The sequence below is a fragment of the Ascidiella aspersa genome, chromosome 1, assembly GCF_963924565.1.
Source record: "Ascidiella aspersa chromosome 1, kaAscAspe10.2, whole genome shotgun sequence".
NCBI classification, from domain to species: Eukaryota; Metazoa; Chordata; class Ascidiacea; order Phlebobranchia; family Ascidiidae; genus Ascidiella; species Ascidiella aspersa.
Genome location: NC_139447.1, coordinates 37,074,097 through 37,096,317, shown reverse-complemented (window position 1 = coordinate 37,096,317; position 22,221 = coordinate 37,074,097). Strand labels below are relative to the sequence as shown.

The following is a 22,221-nucleotide window of genomic DNA, read 5'->3' as shown; positions in this document are numbered from 1 at the left end:
AGGGTTGGGTGGAACGCATGTTTTGAAAGTTTATAGTATTTGTTTCAGTTCTCCATGCTGAGAAACACAAGTCAGGAATCAATAAATATGCCATTTTGAAGAGTTGAGTGATAGTATTGTATGTAATTTTTTAGGGTCGAGTGGTATGCTGTACCAATGTTTTAAAAGAGTTTATAGTATTGTGGATTGAGCACAAAAAAACATAGTAAAACGAACATTTTTACGCATAAAAGAACACATGTTGCAAATTAAAACTACATTTTCAGTATAATATATTTTTACACAACACACAACAACTAAGCATTTTAAAGAAGACAAAACGACTTTTATTGGCTTGTACTAGGGCCGATGCTATTATGTCGAGCAAGTTTTTAAATACGCGTTAAAGTTTTGTATGCTATGTGCGCTTCATTGTGTAGTCCACAACGCATATTAAAAGAGGCCACTTCAACAAGAATATCAAACCTAATAAAATTGGAAACTTGGACAGTGAAAATGTGGGATAATATACTTTTTATAGTTGACAAACTAAATGGAGCCTATACTAGCCTACTATAAAAAAATATAGCTAATCCTTAATACACTCAGCAGCTTCCTGATGAAAAATACACCTGCGTTTTTGGCTAAATTAAATTTTATCTTTTCGTGCATGTGGCTTATTCCTACGTACAATGACCCGGATTAACATAAGTGCGTGGTAAAATCCCAGGTGGCCCGTAAGCACTAACTGCCGCAGCAATAAAGCTTAAACGCCAGGTGATCGCTGCTAAGAACTTTTGACCTCGTAACACACACTTTGCGGCTTCAAAGTGCCTTGAGGAGAAAACAGGCTCTCGCTGATGTTCGATTTTTAACCATGAAGTTCATATTTGGTCCTTGATAGATCAATACATTTGACCAGGCAGGTTTTTGCGGTTCGCTACAGGCAGTTAATTCAACAAAACTTTAAATTCTATTTTGAATAAATTCCTTTGTCAGCATAAAATCAGGCTTCTTTGAATGCGCACTCAAAATAAGGAATATTTTGTACAATGTATAACTCGTAAGTTATAGGGCTTTTCAGGTATAGCTTCTTATCACTAAAAAATTGTGCTTTTGGTCCGAGAGGCCAGTTTTTTACTGATGTTGTTATTTAATTTGTTCTGGCCTGTGTGTTCCCTATCATTTAAGGTGGTCAAGAAATTAAGAAGTAATAACTATAATAAAATAGTGCGTTATCTAGGTTTAACTTTTAATAGGCAACAAATGCCCTAAGAAGGGCCGAAAAAACATGAAATGTCCCCCCCCCCAAATGCCCCCAAACCTTAAAAAATGTTATAAGATAGTTATTCAATGCCTATAATAAACCAGGCTATCTTTAAACAATGGTCAAAAGATAACAGTAAAAACACGCATGCAAACATTTTATTCGAGCCACGTAATAAAACTAAACAGCAATCCCCACACAGCCTTTAAATATTAAACCTACATTGTTTAGGGTAAATTTCAATCACTGTTAAACATTATTATGATGCGCATTACCTTATATTTCCATACTGGGAGTTTTAACCAGGGTGAGATGTGTTGAATTAATATGACAAAAATAAACTTAAACCGAGATTTGTATTTATTATTAAACAAATATTACAAATTCGTTATTATATGCTTATAATAAACCAGGCTACCTTGAACACTGGACAAAAGATAAAAGTAAAAAACACATGTGGACAAGCTTTAATAGAGCCACACAATAAAACTTAAGTGCAATTTCCACACTCATATCTTAAACCTACCCGACTGTGAGCCATTCTCCGGACGGACAATATCCGAGCGAGAAGATCTGTGAGCTGAAGTCGTACTGGTCAAGCTGCTTGCCTGCGGTCAGGTTCCACGAGCGGACAGTGTTGTCGAGTCCCCCTGTCCACAGCTTGGTTCCATCGGGCGAGATGTCAACGCAGCTGGCGCCGTCCGTGTGCCCCTGGAACTGCCTGCAACCAACATGAACGAAAAATTGTTAATCTGTAGCAAAAATGAGGCTTTGCGGGAAATTGTTCGGAACTGCCTGCAACCAACACAAACGAGAAATTGGTAATCTTTAGCAATAATGAGGCTTTGCGGGAAATTGTTTGGAACTGCCTGGAAACAACATAACACCCTTTGAAACACTAGATATTTTCCGTAAATCTCCTTTAAACCATGGGTTTCAAACTATTTTTCTCACACAACAAATATAATGTGATTTATATTATTGATTCTTAAACTTTTTTATATAAAAAAGCCAATGATGTTTTTTTTATTAAAAAGAAAATGATCTTCCGCTGCGTTTGAAATGTTTTTTGAAACAAGGTAACTTTGATGAACACTTAATTGGGTTACGTGTTGTCTCTATCTAAAAACTGTTAATTGTGTGGCACTATTTAAAGACAACTTTAATTTCTAGCTTGCTGATATAAAATACAATTTGTCTTTTAACAGGTTCAAGCGATTTACAGATTTTAGCTACCATCGTATTCTGACATTATTTTTATATAAAGAATCCGGCCTACAAAAAACAAAAAGGATTATAAAACGTAAAGGCTAATTTAAAATAATTTAGAAGAAAATGAATCCAATCCAAAACATTTTTTATCGAACTCTGTTGAACTGAATATGCCATGTTTTTTGTTTTTCTATTTTTTTTTAACTTGAAAGTCGCCTATTGTCTTTGCTTTGTGGCACAAGCTATTTACCTGATGACAGTTTGGTTGTGTAGATCCCACACTGCAATGTTACCGTCGCTACAGCAGCTAAAGCATAACTTGGAATCTGGGCTTATTGCAAGGGCGTAGCAAGCGAGGGTGGCTGACTTCAGTTCGCCCTGAACAAAAAAAAACAATATTTTAGTAAGATAACATTGTTTTGTTTTTGCAGCAAAATTTTTCTGACAAATATAAGTATATCCCTATCGGACAGCTAACAACTCTTTTGACTTCAGGAAAATACAAGCAGTTTTACACCAGGGCTACGGAGTCGGTAAAAATAACCCGAGTCCGACTCCGGCCAAAATAATAAACACGAGTCAGTTGTATATCCTTGATTTAAACCGATATACAATTGGGTATGCAATATACTCGGTTGAAAAGTTCTGTTTTAGATAAGTTTGTTACAAATTTATTGACATACAAAGTCTACAAATACAGTTTACCTTTCTATGTTTTAGATAGACAGAAACATATTTTTTGGCAAACTTATTAACATACGAAGTGCTACAAAAAAAACAAATACATCCATCAGCCTACCTTCATACGAGGCTGTGGCCCAGCGAGATCCCAAATCGAGAGGTTGCTAGCCTCGCCTCCAACCAGCAGTGTACGGGCGTCGGGAAGCAGCTTGCATGACCTGATGTAGCTGTCGCGCTGCAGACACTCGAGAGTGGACACTGGCGTCTGCTTGACCAGCGGGTTGCTGCCGGACACGCCGTTGTTACTGGACACGCTCATGTCCCAGATCTTGACGCATCCCTTGCCTCCGGTATAGACGTGACGTGTCGGGTTGCTGACCGTCACCGCGCAAACCACCTCGCCGTGAAGCAGGCTCAGGATCGGGCGCGCCGTGCGGGGAATACCCGGGCCGATCAGGGCGTCCGGTGGGAACTGGACCGGCTGCGGCGGCTGGCCCTCGGCGCTCACGTGGTAAGAACAGGCTCTGAAAAAGACGAAAAAATGAGATTTTCGGTACTTTTTTGAAAAAAATAAGTGATAATTCGGGAGCGAACAAAAACAATTAGTTTTTAGTTTCATTTAACTTTAAAAAAATTTGTTTTTGTTTTCGAAAAAACATAAGCTCAACAATTTTTTCACTTGAAAGCGAACTAGAAGCGAACCTTTTACTTAGCTTAAAACGAAAATTTTTTTAAGTAGGCAGTTCTAAAAAAAATTGAAAAGTTTTTAAGCAAAAGGTAACTTGATGCTAAAGCACATCTGGTAAATGTCGGGTTTTACTTACGGTTTTGCCATCTGGTGCATTGCGTGTTGCATTCCTGGTCGAAGTTGTTCAAATTGCGACATTGGTCCCCTACAAAATAAAATAAATCCTATTTTAACGAACTTCTATTTGGTCTTGAACGTTGCAAGACACCATTATTCTTAACATCGTATCTCCAGTGTCTGACACTCTCTTCCACTTAGGGAAAATTTAAAAGCATAAAAGGCTAATTAGTCGTAAAAATATTGTGAAACACAAAATATTGGTTTCAGGTATAAAAAAGGTAGGGCCGCAAAACGTTTGGGGGAATGGGTGAAGGGCTTTGGTATTTTCACACACAAACAAAATTAGCATATAGATAGACATCTTTAGGTATAAACCAAGTTATAAACCAACTCTTCGGCAGCAGATACCAGCTGAACCTCACGAGGGTTAAAAAAAAAAAATAGGTTATACAACTTATATAAAACAAATATAGCAAGGATGTCTCGTATAACGAGGTCAGTTGGTATCTGCTGCCGAAACGTCGGTTTATAATTTCGTTTAAACCAGAAGAGCGATTTCTATTATTAATGCGCACGTAAATGATCAAGGCTCTTGTACCAAACCATGTAAAAAAGTGGTGTTTGAAGAAGATTTTAATCATTATAAGAAGCAACATTGTTTGGCGTTTTCACTCTGAGGGGTTTATTAAAAAGGAGTTTTGTGTTGGTAGAACAACTAAGGAAGAAGAAAAAAATATTCAAAATTTAACTTATTGTTAAAACAACTTTTCAAATGCCCTCATATTAGCGACAAAATGTAATTTTACATATTTTGGAGAGTAAAAGGCTAAACTTTATCATTTACAAAGCATTACACCAACGCACCTGTAGTGGCCTGCCATCCCAGGCGGCATACCAGCAGCCATGCTTTCGTATAAGCCAGCATGGGGCCCGGCCAAAGCGGGGTTAAGCATCGGGGGGTAACCGGGGGCTCCGGGACCACCGTACCCCAGGGACACTTGGGGTCGAACTAAATAATAAAATAATGCTTAAATAAGGTGGACAGTGTAAAAATAAAGATTTGAGTTTCAGATATTGAGTCAACTGAAGCATGAACCACGATTTTAATTTTTTTTAGGATCAGACTGACGTCACTTGATTAAGAAATACTGCGTTTTTAGTGGAAATATTGAAGCTAGGTTCAGTTATAAAATGGCTGACAAACTTAAACAAACGTATACTGAAAAATTCTGTAGCAGCAATATCAATACGAAGTTTTTCAAGTTCAAGATCAATTAAATTCCACAGAATAACACGAATAAAATAAGTAAATAAAAACTACTGCCGAAACACATTTACGTCGTAAGTTAGGGTTTTTTTTTTACAAAAGAAAACCGGCGTTTTTAAGCAGGATTTTTTTCCATCAAAATAAGGAAAAATGAATGTACCAGACGCATAAAATCAACAATATCGTCTTCTTTTGGGTTAACCAGAAGCATAATTAGCAAAATCGCCTTCTCTCTCTAGACCTGATCGTTATCAACATTAGGGGTCTTTTTCACTCACCCATAGATTCGGCCATCGACCTTTCGGGGTTGGGTCGTTGCATGTTGGGGCTACCGGAAGCACTGTGCATGCTGGAGGGGCGAGCTTGGGGGCTGGCTGACTTGGACGAGGGGTCCCGGGTCACTGAAGGGGTTCGCTCAGCTCGCTGGTTGTTGCTGCACAAGTGGAAATGTAGGTTTACGTTTTTTTTTGTATGTTGGGATCGCTGTTTGCAGAAAAAATATCTTGTTTTTTAAGTATGGTAAAGAAGGTGTTTTTTTTGTAAAAATTATGTAATTTTTTTTTCTGCACGAGTAAAAAGAAAGGTTGTTTATACGTATGTTGGTGGTATCCGCTATTGGCAGAAAAAACTTGTTTACCCTTTTTTTTGTTAAATTGGTTATTTTTCTAACCGCACTCTTAACGCATAACTTGAAGTTGCACATAAATAAATTACAAGAATATTTAAAACCTTATGGAAATCTGTCGTTTCAATATAAAAGGTTTTCATTGAGCAATTTTTTGATGAAATTTGCTTATGACTTTTGCTCATAATCGGATGAGTTCATCAATTGTTTATTTTTTTATTTTTATATTAATGAATTGACGAGAAATTGGCTTGCTCTAATAATAACTTGGGCACTAATGACTTTGACTTGGACTTGACTTGTTATTTTATTTGACTTTTTGCTCACAAATAAAAACACATGTACTTACACCCGGCTGGAAAAAAACTTAACAAAATAAAAAACCTAAGACATTCGTGGTTTCACACTAGCAGAAGATACAACGAAACAACAGATTATAGTTTTATTTTTATTTCCGTGACTCGACTAGAAACTGAATTGCTTTAATTGACTCGATTTGTTATTTTTTAGTTGAAATATTGGTCTCAAATAAAAAAAAATAAAAAACCAAGCACTTACATTCGTGCATTCCCACTAGCAGAAGAAGCAACAGAAGACGGACTCCCGGGTCCGGCTCCAGGATTCGCCCCAACTTCCTTTTTAGGGACGACTGGGAACGATCCGATGGACCTGGGGGGCATCTGGTGGTTAGGGGGCGCCCCTGTGGTGGGGTGGGACGAAGGAGGGGGAGGTGGGGCGTCGTGGACCCCGTTTTCGTGAGGGGAATGCCCGTCGACGTTCAGTGCTGGACTGGTTCGCTCCTGAAAGTGAAAAAAAATGTTGTTGTACATAATTGTGATGAGTGAGATATGAACCAGCAACCGCGGTAAAACGAATCTCGTCAAAACCATTAAAATGCAATTAAAAGGAAAAAGAAAACGACTATTCCACAGTAATAAAAAATAACTCTTTACAATATATTAGAAATCACTTGAACATAACTATGTAGAGCATCAGTTAGAAATATTTAAAATCACTTCAACATGAGCTATATTAAATAAAGGGAATTGTCGTTAAAAGTAATAAAATAACATTCTGTAAATTTTAGTAATATGGTAAGCAATGAAGTGTGCATTAGTCCACTTTTTTCTGAAAAATTAAAAAAAAAATAAAATCCAATGGTCAAGGCAGCAGTAAAATGTATACGCTTAAAAACGTGCAAGTTCATTAGAAACGAATTGGACTTTTAACTATGTTAAACATCTATTACACAAAAAGAAAACGGTTTTAGATTTTCCTTTGACTAATAGTTTCTTCGTCAACCGAAAAAGCGAAATGAGGGACTTCCTGGCCGCCAGAAAAGGCCCGTTGTCGAAATTCTAAACCTGCCACTTTCTAAATTATCGCAAGACAAGAGCTCTCGTGGTTTCAAGAGCTTAAAGCCTCGATTGCGCAAGAGACTCGATTCAGCGTTCAAACGATGGGACGGCCATTCAAAGTGGTTTGTTTCGTTTGGATTGGAACAAAACCGCAACACAGAGAAAAATCCATTCACTCGCTATTCCGAGATTTCGCGTTTAGAGTCCGATTTCTCTAATTAGTCCTAATGCGAGGGCAGCTTTGAGCGCGTAAGATGGAATTCTAGCGATCGAGAAAGGCGCGTTTTATTTCAGCGGGATTCGCGTTTCGTAAGTGGCGATGTCCGATAATATCGGATCGGCGCCGATAAACGACGCCAAGTGAATGGTATTCGATATTGGCCGATACTGATATGGTAGCACGGCCCTTTTTTCTAAAATGTAAAATTAATGACTGAATTTAATTTAGATGCCAAAGTTAAATTTGAGCCTAAAAACTTGAAAAACATCACTCAACGGTTTAATATTAACAGTTTTGCCAAAAAATATCAAGTATCGATTAAGGATGTCCGATAATATCGGATCGGTGCCCATCCAATACCAATTTAATACATGAAGCCTTGGACGCAGCGATTTTACCTTAAAAACTTTTATCAAAAAATAAAAACTGACAGTAATTAAAGTTTTTGACGTTAAAGCAAGGTTTGATCTAAAAACCTGGAGAAAAAGTTCCCATGAACGATTCGATTTCATCTATTTTGCTCCATTGTGTATAGTAATGACGTCATTAGATATCGAATCAGATCGCGACACCCGTTCAAAAAAAAATCGGGTATCGGACATTCCAAGTATCGATGTCAAACTATCGGGCAGCACCACATAGCCATCACATGAATTGATTTCGTATTTTTATCGGGCATCGTTGCACCGGCTGAGACTCTAAACCAGTGGTTCTCAAACTTTTGTTAAAAAATTACGCAACGGTCCCCCAGCAATTTTTTTTAATTGCTCAGGGTACTTAAAAAAATACACAAATAAACTCAAAATAACACGTTGTTTTTAATTGTATCAATGGGACGAGTGCACTTGCTTCTTTGCTATCAGCTATGTTAACCTCCAATGAACGAATCACTTTATTTTAGTCTAGCAATCACGAACAGTTTTAAAACCGTGCCCACAGTGGCAGCGCAGCGAGCTGTAAAAACGTAATTCTCATTAGCACAATGCAACACTATGACGTCACATTTGACAATTCAACTTCAAGCGTGCAATAACCTTAATGAACAACTAATGAGCTTGGTTTGGAAAAGTAAGTTGCCTGAAAATGTTATTGCACAAAAAATTATCTTCTTTAGGAGCGTCGTGTTGATTTATTTGCTAGGTGCTTCGCGGTCCCAGAAAATTGTCTCGCGGACCCCAAAAGGACCGCGGACCCCAGTTTGAGAACCACTGCTCTAAAGACCAGACAAGCCAATTCAAAAGTGGAGGCAAAACCCGTTCGACAAGCTGCGCTTATTGTGGTCGCCATTAGCGGCTTGTTTGTCGACTGCGGGCGGCGCACAGTGCGTCAATTTACGCGGTAAGGTGAGCCGTAAAAGCGGCCGGAACGCTTGTTTTGTAACAAGAGACGCCGCGGTCTGATCAGGAGTTCTTCTCTCGCCGGCCCGAGGCCTTTCTCGCGCCGCAAAGTTTTTTTTTTTTGGTCAATTCGGTCCGGTTCGGTTTTCATCGCGTGTCACGAACGCAGCGTTGTTTTTTTGAGTTTGACGTGTTATTTTTTATTTTGCAGAATCTAAGCATTAATTGACATATATCACCCTAAAAATCCTGGTGGGTTATAACTTACACTTCCTAAGTAAAAGCGAGGTATTCTTCATTTTTAAGCCAATGGATAATACAGTGTTGTAATGACTTAGAAGTGCGTTTAAGTTAGAGTTTTCAATTGACTTGACTGGACTTAAGTCTTTTTGGCAAAATGACCTGACTTGACTTAAGTCTTTCGGACAAATAACTTGACTTAAATCTTTTGACAAATGACTTTGATTAAAATGAAGTGCTTGGGTCATTTCAAAATGACTCGTTTACAACCCTGGGATAATAATCCGGCAATTAATTATATCCGACGCCGTTTGCCGTTGTCCCAAGTTCGCGACGTAAAATAAACACGCAACTATGGGGAGACGAAAAAATCTTTCCACACACAAGAACAAACCTCGGTGTTGGTATATGGCGGTTTGTTCCTACAGCGGCCAATAAACAAACAGAAGAGCAGACGACGCCCTTTGCAGTTCAATTAAACCCACAGCGGCAGTCAAAGGCTGTGGTCCAAGTCCACACAGAGTAAGGCGTCCTGGCAAGAGACTTGGCCCTAGTTCAAACACTAGGGTGTTTGTATAGAGCTCAATGGCGATATAGATCGTCAGACGGTAGTGTTTGGTAGCTAATGAAAGCACACACATATGAGACGGCGAAATGGCGCAAACAGGTGAGACAGATGAAAAATCATCGGTCGTGTTTGTGCAGAAACCGTGGCGATGTGTGTCGTCTTATATGATTTACGTGCTATATACGTGAACCACCAACGGTTTTCCGTGAAACCGCCTTCACAGATATGATAGAAAGCAAATTATCGCCGTGTTTTTACAGAGCTCTCAACGGCCAAATATGGCGTTTTATATGACACCAGTGCTTAATGTTAGGCCGGCAGATCACAAAACAGTGGTGAAAAGTTTTACGAAACCGCCTACACACATACAACTTATCGCCGTGGTTTTACAGAGCTTTTACGCCAACATATAGTGTCTTATATGTGACATCAGTGCTGTATGTTAAGCTGGCAGATCGAATGAAATCACATGTACAGTGAAAAGTTTTTTACGAATACGCCTACACCGATGTGACAAACTGCACATTACCGCCGTGGTTTTTACAGAACACTCACCTCCAAATATGGTGTTTCATATGCTCTATACGTTAGACCGGCAGATCACATAACAGTGGTGACAAGTTTTACGAATCCGCCTACAAAAAATTCCCGATTCGTGTTTCTAGAGACTCCAATGACAATATTTATCGCTCTGTGCTAAAATGGACTTTTGAATCATTGACCGCAGACGAAAGCCGTTGCGCTGTGCTGTGGTATAATAGCCCATATTACACTAATAATAGCATACATAGAGCCAAAAACTCCCACATAAGTCACTGATACAAACACAATTGACCGAATATCAAGCGCTCCACGTCTCATGGGATTACGATAGTTCTGAGCAAGATAATACATCGATTTTGATGTCAGAGTGTCTATACGTCCAGGCCGCCGGTCTATTCGTACCTAATACCTTAGTGTTTATAATATATAAACTACGAAACGTTAAAGCTATTTTTCAAATAAATTTCCTCATTTGCGTATTAGGTTGTCAATTTTACAAATTAGTTTCTGTTTTTATAATTATACGCCAAGATTTCAATTAGACATTCATGAACCTTAAAATTTGGTCTACATAACTCCCAAGAGGTACACACAGAGCCCGGTTAAAAAAACCCTGATCCAATACAACGAGGATTTTGGCATCCAAAAGTGTGCTTAAGCTAGATTATCATAAAACAGCATTTTCTTAAAGAGTCAACAAAGCAAGCATTACTAAAATCACAAGGTGTCCAATGTAGACAAGCACCTCTGCTATTGTTCGCAAATCAATGGAACCCTTAAAGCCAAAAGCCTCCAATTCCCAGGAAGCAAGTGGCGCTTTTATGGCGCAAGTGTTCCGCTAAGCCGACTTGAAAAGGTCGTGATTGGAAACCGACTCCCCACTCAATATTAATCGACATGAATCGCATTACAGGGCGACGGCTTCGATTATTATGTGAGTCATATTCCGTCGGTCCACAGTGGCACGTGTTAGGACTATAGAAGGGAAAAGGAGAAAAGACCGGGTATATTGTTCCAGGGGGCATTGGAGGAAAAACAAGGCCGGGATTTGCGTTTTGTTATTGCAACTGCCCGGGGACGCGAAGCCGGGGAAAGTAAATATACATCGGAAGCCGTGTTGTCGCTGAAGGGGTTCTGAAAACAGCGCGCAATCATCACAAATGCTCGCTCGTGGGTAAAGACAACAACTGAAAGTGGAGAATCATTCAGAGCGATGTAAACCCCCTTAACCGGCGTTTTTTTGCACAGTGGTCAGCAAACGTTTTTTTCCTAAATGATCAGATAACTGTAAAGCCCGTAAAATTTTGTGTCGGACATTTTTTTAACTTGATTGTTATCGTTAAACGAAGTCAACAGAAACAAAACAAAAATTATTTAATAGCGGCCGTAGTATGCTTTTTTGTTAACTCGTCATTAAATTTAAACTCTTATCTAAATTTAGACTAGATTTGCATCCGAAATTCCAACTGTATTTTTCATCTTCACAAAGAAAAATGTGTCTTTCTTCTACACAACGTCAGTGAAACGGACTTGTTTGAGAAAAACATAGTGGAAATGTTGTTTGGCGCAATTCTAAACTAAATTTTAATGAACTTTTTAACTAAATGACAAATAATGTTCACCACAGTTTTTAATGCAGAGTTATTTATATTTCCCGATGTTTAACGTAATTAAGTTAATAAATTCGACACAACTTTTATTCGATCCTAAATGGAAAAAGTTTGGTGAACCCAGTTTAGACTTTGAAGCTGCTATTATGCACAGCCAGCAAATTTGCATAACTGTATGATAACAGTCCGGGAGTCGGTTTAAAAAAACACGGGGGAGTGAACAGGAAACAAAATGCCTCGATAAACTGGAAAGAATCCGAAACCGTGACCGCGAAACAGAATCAGCATCCCCGCCGCTGTAACAACAATATACAAGCCCGCAAAACGACAAAACCAACACTTCAGCAGCTGCCTGCCTCGTACAAGCGACTTGCACTCAATCAGCTGTCCACCGTGCCTTCAATTTGTCTCGTGGACGTGTAAAGTGAGCCTAGTAATGACTTTGTGGTCGCCTTACGACGTTTTTTTTCGTTTTTTTTTGTCTTTCGACCGAGTTGTAACGATGCTTGCCAGGATAATGGGCTGTTTTAAGGCTGGAAATGGGAGATCAAGTGCGCCTGGCGTCTCTGAATTATTCATCCAACCGCACAATGCTGGTTCGCTATGTGGTTGCGCATAAAAAGGAAAGGTCTGAGAAAGACGATCACTCGATGAAAACAAACGCCACCCGTCTGTCGGTTTACGTTTATGGGATACTTTTACGTTGTTCTTTCGCTTTATCACTTTTATTTTACTCTTGCTTAGGTAATGTTGGCCTGTCTAACAGCCATATGAATGACACAAAACACGAGAGTAAAACACGAACAACCTTAATTGTCGGAACCTCTGCACACACTGGCTTTTAGTGTGGACCCACCAGACCGTTTTTGGTGCTTAACCTATTACGAATCTGGCGACAAAAAATCAAAACAAAGCTGAAGTGTTATGGCTTTTTAGTGGCAAGTTGTAGTTTCAGGGCGGGGTATATCACCTATCTAAACAACTATAAACGGAATAAAATTGGCCGAAAAAGTGTTCTGGCAACGTATTCAAGACACGTACTTCTTGGGAAAAACTATTTAAGGCAATTTCAGTAAAATTTATCTTTTTCTGGCTGAACACAAATATGTCTTGCGATACTTAAACAAACACTAACTTAAACTTCTAGTGTGTACATTTGTACAAGTTTGCACCCAATAGTGGTCTACAAACAAAAAACGGCTTAAAAAATGTCGGCTAACTTTGAAGTCACCACATAAGCTGGTATTCAATGTGTTTTGACTGCAGCGAAAGCGGCCGACCAAAGTCAAGGTCAAAACGTGCGCGGTGAAGGTCACACGCCGGATGGTAAGCGCCCGACGTAATCGCAAATTGACCTCGGTAATTGGGATTAGAACATCAAAGAAGACGAGTGCAAGCCATGAGAAGGTTGAAGAGCTTTAGCATGGCACGTGTTTTGCCACAGCTGTCTCAATGAGTTAACTGCATGGGATTAGCAAGGTTGTTGTTGTTTGCGCTTTCTTGTGTGAACTTTTTATAGTTGCATTTAGTCGGAAATTTGTCAATTACGTCTAATTTTGAAGTTGGTAATTTTGTTTCAGAAAAAATGACCTCATCGGCCGACAAAAAATAGTTCATAAAAACTTTAAAACGTCATGAAAAAACACAAGGATTAAATTTTATGAAATAAGCTTAAATTTAAAGTTTGTCGTTTGCCAGAATGCTAATCCTGTATTGAAAAACAACAAAAACCAACAATATGGGAGCCATGTAAAAAAGCGGTGTTATGTTTGCGTAAAGTATGTTAAATACGGTTTTAATGCCATAAGTTGAAAAGTTTTGTCCGCCAATATGCTCCGCACTATTTGTAACGCAATAAAACCAACAATCTTAGGGACCGAAAAAGCGAGGCAATCCATTGGGTCTTTTATTGAACATTTTTGGGGTCAGTGGGTTGTTTGTTGGAGCTAAAGCTGTACTGATGAAGGAAGTTGGCATAAACACCTTAAACGTTCACTTACGTCGTTTGAAACGTCGACCACCAGCTCTCGGTCGCTTTTCTCTCCGTCTGATTCCTGAAAAAAAAGAAACAAAAATCAATTTTGTATATAATCGCTACAAAACACCATAAACCTAGTAACCAAACCCTGGTTCAGAGGCAAATTAAATCGGCCTACCGCCTTTAAAAGCAGTTCCAGGACAAAGAAAACGCAACACAACAAAGCGCCATTGTTGCGTCACAAATAGCCTTTTTTCAAAAGTAAACAGGGCGGTTAGGGCGCGTAAACGGTGGATTCCGGCCTTCGAAATGAGGCTCTTTGAAAGCTGGGCAGTGGCCTATTGCCAACGGATTGGAGACAGGCTTGTGTACGAGCAATGTACGTGGGTTTCGGCAGGCACTGGGAGATATAGATCAGCGCCGGTGATGACTGACGCGTGTTTGAAAAACTGCTGAAAAGACAGCAGTACAACCAAAATACCTTTATGTGTATAATTTTCCCGAATTAAGCACCCGAAAGTGACGTGTAATATGGCATATATGTAATGTGATATTGTAATGTATATTAGTGTAATGTGATTGAAGTGTAATGCTTTTGGGAGCCTAGTTTGTGTGCAGTATTGTAAATGTGGTTCAGGAGATAACGTGCCGCTTTTTTATTATTAAACTTTTTTGTTTTGTTATTACTCTAAGAAATACGCCCGTCGCGTGGCCAATGCGATACCATTTTTTAAAATAACTAAAAAAGTTAAAACAAGAGCATTAAAACGTTGTTTCAATATCATAGAATTTTCGCTAAGAAAGATTAATTTTTCATTTGTTAACCAATTTGTTTTTTTGTTAAAAATTCAACGATTTGAATTATTTCTTGGAATAACTAAGACAGCGATACCTCTATATTGTAATAAACGCACTGGTATTCTTTATCGTGTAACGGATCGGCACCGATAATTCACAAATATCGGACGAACAACATTAGTCCTACAAAGTATCGTTTACCGGGTATCGAGTTTAGAGTATTAAGTATCGGTTATCGGTATCGTATATCGTGCGTCTTATCCTCAATTATCAGACAACCCCACTTTTAATGGCGGCGACCCGCGAGACAACCCCCTTGTTTATTTAGCATTAAGCCGCGTGGGGTCATGAGGCTTGACCATCCAAACAATCAGCCCAATTGTAGCCCGTCGATAATCTGACCTGTCTATATTACGATGATAAAGAAAATGCGATCTTCACAATGAGGGTAATTTTCTCCTAGGAGTTGTTTAAAATATATGACAACTTTGGCAAAAAAACAACAAGAAAATAAGATTTAGCTAACCCCACCAACCCCAAGCCCTCGGAAAAAATATTTAGGACTTGTATAGAAAAGCGACGTATCCTAATCTACACTTTGCAGCAACTTTTAAAAGACAATCACAAAAAAATTCTTATTTTGGATAATCTTGATTTTAACTGATCTAAAACCTTTCAAATCGATAAACCTTTCAAATCGCAAAACACTAGTAATAGAGAATCTAAAAATGTCGTTAATGGGTAAAATAAAGGAACTTGGTTTTGCTCGGCTGTACAAAATAATGGCCACAAAAATGTCAAAACAATCCATTACGATCGGGCGCCAAGATAAGCGCCAAAATCAAGCGCTTAAGTACAATGTAAACAATTCGGAACGGGGCTACGGCCTAATCCGGGTCATTAGCGATCGGGCGCGTGATTTTAGGTGCCCTGGCCCCGGCGGTGGACCGGAACCGACGGCGCCTGGGGGGCAAGTGGCCGTGTCGGCGCCGGAACGCCCGCCCGAAACGCCCGCCCGAAACGCCCGACCGGTCACTTGATATAGTGGGAATGAGGGGTGAGCGAGTAATAGGCAGGATTAGGTTAAACGTCCACAGAGAAGCGATTTTTTGTTGCTGAGGGTTTTTCTGTTTTCTTGGTCACGCCTTTTTGTTTTCAACCATCGGCCACTTCGGGAATAGCGTTTTAAGTATGTTTAGACCTCAAGTGTCAAAATAGCGAAAAGCATAGGGAAAATAAGTACTATTTACAATACGTGAAAAGTATACAAAACATGTAAGGGTGCCAATCTTTATCCATGCTTTTTTAAATCCAGGGCGTTACAAAATGTGAAAAAAACATGGGCGAGATTATGAATCCAACCTTTTTTTTTCTACAAAAACTTTTACAAGCTTGTTTTTCAATATAATATAAAACGTTTCTGGGAAAGTGAAACTACAATTTTCGTGGGTGATATGTCAAAATAAAAGAAAACGCCCAATTTGCAAAAAATATAACGCTGTGACCCAGGGGCCAAATGTGGTCCAGGGTAGGGTGGATCGTGTGAGGTTATTGCACCGCAAAACGTTCCAACCATGGCATACTTGGCGGTGGCGAGGTTCGTCTGCAAAGGTCTCCACGCCACTCGCGAGTGCGGAAAACAAACAGGCCGCGATGTTTGCAAGCTAGAGCTTTCGCGAACTCCGCCCTTGCGTGGTTTCCGGCTCTTTGAGCACGCAGCGCGTGAAAAACTGGCAGGATTTCACGCCAGAATTTGCGATTGAAACCGCGTTTTTGCCTTAATTGTACGCCTGGATGAAACACGCCGTTTTTGTCACTTTTTTTATCTGAAAGTAACGTAATTTGGGAAAGGGAACTGTGAATACCCATTCGTCAAGTCAATCGTTTTCTTTAACATTTTTATTTTTTACAAGGTTTTTTTCTTTCTTTTTTTCTATTTATTTTTATCTGATTTCACATATTAAAAATATCATTTTATCCTGTTGTTTTAGCACTTATACAAAAATCTGTCAGGCTTCGGCTTTTTCACTTTATTTTCTGTATTGTTTCAGGGTCTTGAAAGGTCAAAGCAGCCAGCAGCCTTTTACCAAGTTTGTCTTTGCGGTAAAAGTGCCAATGGTTGTAAACCGATCTGCGCTAAGTCAACAGACTCCCTTGTTTTTCTACGGTTTATTGCTTTGCCCAAACCAGCGGAAATGGCATCCCGCTGTACAGCCAGTTGAAAACGCTCAACTGTAATTTTTTGAGTTTCTTTGCGTCATTTTAATTCTTGTGTTTGGTCAGTCAACACAATTGCCGACTTTTGTCTTTTACAATATTCAACTTTCAATATTCAACCTTCTATTTTGGATCTCTAAAACTTCATATTATTATTTTGCTGAAAAAAAAATATTTTCCGTGATATTTAAAATTTGAACTTGATTTTCACCTCCTTAACAAAAAAGCGGAATGTCCAGTATTTCCTGCGAGTAAAAACCAGGGGTAAAATGGGATACAGGACGATTTAGGGGTGGTGTCGTCGCACCGTCGCTTGGAGTTGTGAAATCAAATAGCGAGGGTCAAGTGGGTGTCCTTCACAACTCAAAACAGCGTTCGGTGCAGAGTGCCCAGGTTAAAAGCCTACGATCAACGATCCTTGGGCACTTGCCACCGAGATATGTCAGCAATTGGCGGGGACAGCGTAACAAAAGGATTTCTTACGATTTGAGAAAATTTTGGGCCTAATTTCTTGGAATGTATGAGTAGAGTGTTTTTAAGTATCGGATCGGAGCCGATACCCGATGTAAAGTGGTAGAATCGGTATTTGTCCGATACTAGGGTATAGTATCGGTGCCGGTTCGATCCGAATATGTTGTTTGCAAATTGCAATACAATCTTGCCATTTCTACAGTTAAAAAAATTAAATTTTATATAAAATGTAGAAAATGAACAGCAAAACTTTTTCAAATTCGATTACATTTTAGTCGAGGAACTTGAAAAAAGCTTAATCATTATAACTTGGTGATATTTGCTAATTCGGCGTCGTTTGGTGGCGGATTAGGCAGTCCTAATTCCCTTGAAAATATACGAGTATTGGTAAAGGAACAAAATACTGAGTATTAGACTTTCCTATAGGCGTTAATTAAAAGCCAAATCGAGCACTTCCCAAGCTAGCACGTGTCCACACGATACACAAGGGTCAAACACGTCGCGACCCCAAGACTCTTAAAGTGACGAGTGGGACTTAGCTGGGTGATAAGTGGTGCGTGGGGGGTTGGGGGTTGTGGGAGAGGGGTGAATCGGGGGTTTTCAGTTTCGGTTTTGTCGATACAAACTTACTATAGAGCTACGTAGTTTTACGTTTAATTTTTTTTAGCTTTAAGAAAATGCTTTAAAAGCGCAATGTTAGAATCGCTAAACAAGCGTTCGAAATTTAAGGTCATGAACATTCTGTGGTTTATCTTAATTTAGCAAATGATTCAAAATCTTAAAAAGCACAGTATAGGCCTATTTTATACCAATGTTTCACCATGACATCGAATGGTGCAATATAAGAAACGCTCACCGCGCAGTGAAAATACGAACTACGATCGCCGTTACAATACCTCGAGTGATCACAATAATGGTATATGTTAGAAAAATGACCAAAAATGGAGTCGAAAACAACTGACTCCCGATCGGTGGTTTCTCGTCAAAACAACGATCGTAACGCCCACGACTGAACAGCAATTACTAAGTGCTTTGGGTTCGTGTGTAAGTGGAGCTTAACGACAGGCGGTCACATTAATAGTCGGGGTTAAATGCTGGTGATCAGTCATCAGTAGAAGATGACGTTTGCGTTTAATTCGGACGCGGACGAAACGACTGAGAGGCTGTAGTTGCGGACGGCGGCAAAACGACTGGGAGGCTATCAATCGTCACAAGTGCCAGCTCATCTGCCCAAAAGCAGCTGGCATCGATCAATGTGGCTTACTACAACTTTCCTTTGATGGTAACGGTGGGAATTCAGGGTCATTCCAAAATTTACTGGTTAAACATACTACTTAGACACATTTTAAAGAAGTTTCGACCAGCATTTAGTTGTTCACATTATGTGCGGTATCTTTGTTATTTGGCACTAAAAACGCAATCCATTTATGGTATTTTTTTGATAAAAAGTAAAATAAAAACGTTGATCAAGCTGAACGCTTTCATCAGTGGAATTATTTTTGGTTATTTCTTTGAAAATTGGAAAAATTTAGAATGTCTTTAATATGAATAATAATAACAAATGTGTGATGTCATTAAGAAAATGAACTGCAAAAAATCATAATTTTTCCATAGCCTTCACACTTAACCGTTTGATTTATATCAGACACGTGACAAAATACCGTGAAATGTCCAGAAAAACGCCAACGACGGTACGAAGAGAGCAGATGGCGCGCAACTGTCGAACTAGTCATTGCGGTTTCACGCGAGCCTGGTCTCGCGTGTTTGGTCGACGGCGGCGTCAGACGCGTCGCCAGTTGTGCTCTAATCGGTTCCGACCGCCAGCGCCGCGTAATAATGACTCAGGACCGTTTATCTGCCGCCATCTGAGCCCAACAGCAGAACCAAAGGTCGCTATAAGAGCTGAATGGCGTAACCTAGACCTCCGACTTGAAAACACTCTGGGTGATATAAGTCAGGGGTAAAGTGGGATCCATGCCCCCTTGGGTCCGTGAACTAGTTTTAAGGGCTTAATTAAAATATTAGTCTATATTTAGTAAGGAATCAATTTTTCATAAAACATTTTAATAAAAATTAAACTGAGTATTTGGATTCCATTTCTCTTTCACATGTTTGGACCGAAGTCTGTAGATTTAAGTCTATTTATATTGTGACGTCAATTTATAAAGTCATTTTTGAAATTTTTTGCCTACCGTGGTCCACACGAAACAAAAAAAAAGTAACGGGTCCGCTGTAAAAAAGTTTAAGAAAAAACACCTGCTCTGAGAGCTGAATGGCGTAACCTAGAGCACCGACTTAAAAACACTCTGGGCGATATGAGACAGGGGTTCATAAACTGGGATCCATGGACCCTTGGGGGTCCATGAACTAGTTTTAGGGGGTCCACGAAGGCCTAATTGAAATATTAGTCTATATTTAAGAAGTAATCAATTTTTCATACAAAACAAATTTAATTAAAAATAAAACAGAGTATTTAGACTCTTGGACCTAAGTCTGCAGATTTAAGTCTATTTGTGACATAATTTTTGATTTTTTTTGCCTACCGTGGTCCACGCGAAACAAAAAAAAGTTGTGTGTCCGCGGCGAAAAAAGTTTAAAAAAACCTGCTATAAGAGCTGAATGGTGTAACCTAGAGACTTGAAAGCACTCTGGGCCATATAGGGCTAGTCCAACCGCAAAGCACGTAACGGCCTGAAACACGCGGCTGGGATTAAATTATGTGGTCTGAGGTGAAGAACAACTGGCTGGGAAACACACAAGGGGTGAGCTGATGTTAAGCAAGTAGCATATTGTAGGTCAAGCACACAAACAATTTAAGACTACATTTTTGCTATGCAAACCGAATATTTGAAAAAGAAGATATCTCCTCGCCCTAAAGCACGTTAATGACGACAATGACGACAATGACTTCGAATGGTAGCAAAACAGTATAGACTTTCTTGTCTCAGTCAAAATCAGTCACTACAGTATATACTTTCTTGTCTCAGTCAAAATCCGTCACTATAGGTTCTAGTTTATAAAAGAGAAATACATTCGCCAATCACGGCACCATCAGTCTCTTCATTCGAATGAAATTCGAAATCAGTTCTGCTTAATCTTTATGCATAAACTATTCATTCGAATTAAGAGACTGATGATGCCGTGATTGGCGAAATATATTTCTCTTTTATAAACTAGAACCTATAGTGACTGATTTTGACTGAGACAAGAAAGTCTATACTGTTTTACATTTTTGCTATTAAGGACTTTTTTAACTTCGTATAGGCACCGGTGTGTTGTAATGACTTGACTTAAATTCACTTAAGTCACTGTTTTCAAACGACGTGACTCGGCTTACGTCATTTCGGTACATTGACTCAACTCATTGCTTTTTGAACAAGTGACTTTACTTGGACTTGAGTCATTGAGTAAAATGACTTGGTTGAAATTAAGTGTTAATTCATGACTGGTTATTCTTGGAAAATACATTAATGGGACCTCAGTTATTTCTAAATGACTTGTTTACAAGTCTGATAGGCACCAGTATATATTACATTGTCGCTGACATGAAACATTATTCAGCTTTTGTAAGGCGTTAGGTCACTCTATCAAAAGAAACTAACGACATAAGCGTACGGTTTAAATGTTCGCCATAAAGCACGCTTTTGTCAAAGTTGTTTGTTTCACATTGTCCCTGACATGACAAGTCGTGCAGCTTTTAAGGGATGTAAGGCGCGCTCTCGTCACACCTACACCATGAAAACTTGTTTTTTGTCAGCTTTTTTGAAAGTTTACATGTCGGTGGCAAGAGTCAGCAGCTTATTACGGTTGTTGAAATCTACAAAAACCCTAATTAAGAATTCACGTTCGGAAAGTTAACTGAAAAAAGGAGGTTTTAGTCGATTAAAAAGGGTTAGTATTGAAGTTAAGTTGAACTATGAAAAAATGGAAAAAGCTGGATAAAAGTTAGCATAACAGCTGCGTTCATATCGCTATCAGACCTCAAAACACGTTCTGGCATCCATTACACGTAACTCGAAGCCAGTGGCGAAACGAAGCCCGGGCGGTCGCGATTGTAAAGTGGAATTTGTTCAGTACACGACAAGCTGCACTTCAATTGCTCTGCGTGTTTAAGGCGTGACGTCATTTGTACTTAAACACGCCAATCGAGCCGCAATGTTCAAGTGAGGTTGGACGACCGGTGGGTCGGGCCACCAAGTAGCGACCACTCTGGTAACGATTACAGTTTATTGACACTTGAAAAACACCGCTTGTGTTTCTTTCTACCGCACAGATTGACACCGTCGAAGGGATTTTAATATTGTAAATGCAAGTTATTTGTCAGCTTAAATTTATTGTACCAATGGGGATCTAGAAATGTTCTACAATACTAATAAAAAGCTCATACTAAACTTGGAAACAATGTGTAAAACGTCCAATCATTCGTAAGTTTCTTTTTGTCTGGCCAGTAACTGGAGGTATATGGACCCCTGGAGTAACATGAACTAATTTTAGCGGGTTAATGAAGGTCTGATTGAAAAATTAGTGTGTTATTTCAAAAAACTGATGAGTTTTTCAATGAAAATAGGAGGTTGTTTACCGTTACTTGTTAACAACAATTAAGACGTGAGTTCTAACATAATCATGTCTTCATGAAAAATGTTTATGGGTTGACGTAATCTGTTCAAGAAGTTCTGTGTTGCACATAAAAAGGGGGAAAAACAAACTATTTTTCGGACAAGTAATCCGAGAACTTCATTAAACTTTAAACGCGGTTAATTGGCTGGTATCATATTCCCCGTAACCAATTCCCCGTAACCAATTCCCCGTAACCAGGTAATTAGTGGTTTCAGCATTACATACTTTGCATACTCAACGATAGCGCTTTCCCGTTTACTGAATGGCGGTTACTGGCAATATGCTGTCATGGAAAACGACATATTGGCGCGGTTCGATTAGAAGGCTATTAGAGCTTGATTGTTCCCTGTGGTGACTTTCATAGAACCGGTGAGCAATTTTGCCAAATAGCGCATCAATTTTACATCCTTAGAACTGATCGATTT

At 39.2% G+C, this 22,221-nt stretch overlaps 1 protein-coding gene across 1 annotated transcript in view; it reads right to left on the bottom strand.

The window, feature by feature from the left end:
- The window catches only part of LOC146170345 (transducin-like enhancer protein 4), a 53,693-nt gene that overhangs the window by 1,480 nt on the left and 29,992 nt on the right, over positions 1–22,221 (bottom strand). The window contains 8 exon segments of the mRNA XM_083389215.1: positions 1,773–1,967; positions 2,709–2,836; positions 3,258–3,663; positions 3,964–4,032; positions 4,812–4,956; positions 5,493–5,647; positions 6,392–6,639; positions 13,716–13,769. Coding sequence (XP_083245341.1) covers positions 1,773–1,967; positions 2,709–2,836; positions 3,258–3,663; positions 3,964–4,032; positions 4,812–4,956; positions 5,493–5,647; positions 6,392–6,639; positions 13,716–13,769 — 1,400 coding nt within the window.